The sequence below is a fragment of the Asparagus officinalis genome, chromosome 9 (genome assembly GCF_001876935.1).
Source record: "Asparagus officinalis chromosome 9, Aspof.V1, whole genome shotgun sequence".
NCBI lineage: Eukaryota > Viridiplantae > Streptophyta > Magnoliopsida > Asparagales > Asparagaceae > Asparagus > Asparagus officinalis.
Genome location: NC_033802.1, coordinates 35,755,803 through 35,758,521, shown reverse-complemented (window position 1 = coordinate 35,758,521; position 2,719 = coordinate 35,755,803). Strand labels below are relative to the sequence as shown.

General features: G+C 37.1%; 1 protein-coding gene across 1 annotated transcript in view; it reads right to left on the bottom strand.

Annotated features, from left to right (window-relative positions):
- LOC109824595 (cilia- and flagella-associated protein 45) overlaps positions 304 to 2,719 on the bottom strand; it is an 11,864-nt gene continuing 9,448 nt past the window's right edge. Inside the window, exon 5 of the mRNA XM_020391223.1 lies at positions 304 to 857. Within this exon, the coding sequence (XP_020246812.1) occupies positions 510 to 857 (348 nt within the window). The 3' untranslated portion in view covers positions 304 to 509. The remainder of the gene's footprint in view (positions 858 to 2,719) is intronic.

Below are 2,719 nucleotides of genomic sequence, written 5' to 3'. Positions count from 1 at the left end.
GTAATTTGGATAAAAATAAATATGATTTTTATGTAAAACCCCAATTATTTACCATAAATGAGTCAGTCTGTTAGTTTTTCGATCCATTGTCCTAAATCATGCTAGGTTAGCGATTAATCCAACATGTTGTGTTTGCAGTAACGCAGCTGCATATTATACATGACAAGTAAAATTACGACAGCATTGTTTTTCTAAGCTAAACAATTTGAGCAAGATTTCATACATAATTAACAGGATCAGAGTTATGTACCAAGTAAAGCTAAATCAATTGAGAATAAAAAAGAATAGTAATTAAATCCATGATGATTTATACCGTCAGCACCCAGCGCCTGACTTGTTTGATGCCTTTCATTCCGTCTGCAATATATTACTGCACATAATCGATACAACTCAACCCTTCCATTTCCATAAGAAAATACAAACATATTATTACCCTTCATTTAAGGCCACACAGGGTTGACAATTAATCTACTCTTCCAATAAAAAAATGCATAAAATCCTATAAAAACCTAAATAAGAGGTTCAGAGAGTTCCATCTCATTAGTGTTCTCCAATACATCAGGCTGGTGTCTTACAAAGTTGAGTCCAAGCCATTTCCATGGCCAGCATACGTATCTGTGATTGTTCTGAGTGTTCATTGGACCAATCCTGTTATCAGATTCTTCGATTTGGCGACTCAGCTCCTCAACCCTTTCTCTTAGTCTTGCTGATCTTGAATCTGCTAGTTTCAGTGAGTTCTCTGCTGCATCTCTTGCAGCCAGTGCTGCAGCTGCAATCTCCTCTTTGAATTTGAGCTTGTTCTCTAACATAGACATGGCTTGCTTGGTCTCATCTAATTCTTGACGAAGAGCTGACAGCTGATATGTTGAAAACAAAATTTAATATAGCAAAGGAGTTGCAGAAAAAATTTGTTAGCTCAAATATATCATCTGAATTCCGCAATGATGACAAGAATCATGAAAGCATGTAAATCTCACAGTATGCTCCAATTCTTGTTAGGCAGCAGTTAGCTTGAAGGTGGAATTATTTTCAAGATTCAAGAATGACGAAAATAATAACAAGCAGCCTAAGAAATTTTACTAAACTGAAATATATGATGGTGAATACGTAGATGAACCACACTTCAACTTGGTTCATGCATAGTAAAATGCATGAGGACTCAAATACTCTTGAATAACAGTCAGGGAATGTGAAACTGGTATGCCATTCAGAGCTGATGTTGATATGCCATTCAGAGCTGATATCATTATTATGATGCGTTCAAAGATTTAAGGATTAAGTATCACAATGTTCGAAGTGGATCAGCGATTTGGTTATCAAGCATGTTTACAAATTTTAGGTTATAATTTTCATATAATCACCCACATGAAATATGGAACTGAAGGGAGCAGGGGCAGTCATTTTACATTAGTTTTCATGCCTTGCCGTCACAACATAGGCTTCTTGAAGACTATGGTAATTTTCAGCTTCTATTAGGGTTGTCCAAGAAAATATATGTAGGGCTACGTTTCAACCGGTCAAAAACATCATCCCATGTCAAATAGTGTTCTTTCTTTGATTTAGCAGGTTGTGGCCCAAATTCCACTCATCCAAACCCAGACCATGTACATGCTCCTGGTTGAGAGATTAGGGAGCCCTCAAGTCCTAAACCCTCCCTCGTCTTCGATCAGCTGCCAAGGTGAGTAACAGTGGCACCTCTTTACTGCTTGTTAATAGAGTCGGGGAACACTAACTGACAGTGAGCTATGGTCGAAGCTTGCGGCAAGTACGCGAAATCAAGCAGCAACGTCTTCATTGGGGCTATTTGGCGATACCAAGCAGCAAATGTCTTCATTGCAGCAATTCATGTTTTTTCCCCTTTCCTATTCGTTCTCACTCCAGCAGTTCTTTTCTTTTTCTTTTTTTTGACCTCTCTGACTCTGTGAAGTTCAATTTGAGTCAGAGGTCTCCCTCTCATGTGGGTGCGTGCATGCGTGCATGTGTGGGTGTGTGGGTGCATGTGACAGCTCTCTCTCTCTCGCTCGCTCACTCTTGCCCTGCATGAAGACAAGTTTTTTTAAATTCTCATCTATCTTTTGAATTCTACGAAAAATATGTACATTCTTGCTTCTCAGTTGGTAGAAGCATAGGTGCTGCTTGGTTCTCAAAAAATTTTGGTTGAATGTTATTTATTCATGTTTTCAATTTATTTAGTTTTTCTTGTAGAATTCCATTTGTCTTGGGTGATTAACTGTAAGAAGCATGAGTTATGACTGAATTTAATTGGATACTAAGGAAAAAGCTCCTCTAAACTTAAGTGAACTGAGGGGCCAACTTTTTTATCCCTTAGATTTTCTTTGAGATGCATGTTGATTGTGCATTATATATCAAAGACCCATCATATATTAGCACACATCTCAAAGTGAAACCAATGGGGAAAAAAGTAGGTGGACAGAGCCCTCAGTTCACTTAAGTTTACAGCAGCTTTCCTATATACATATATATGTGCATACATATACATATATATTTCTGTGCTTGTGAGGAGACCATATGACATACATAGGCAAAAGGGAGGCTATTTAATGTATCAATAACATTTTCTTTTCAGTAAATATGTTAAGTAACTTTGGGTTCTGTTTAGTCAACTTGCTCAATATATGTTTGGTGTAGATATTTGTTGTAAAATATGTATCACCAGTAATATGATCCTTATCCTTGCATAGATATTTATAAGCTTGTA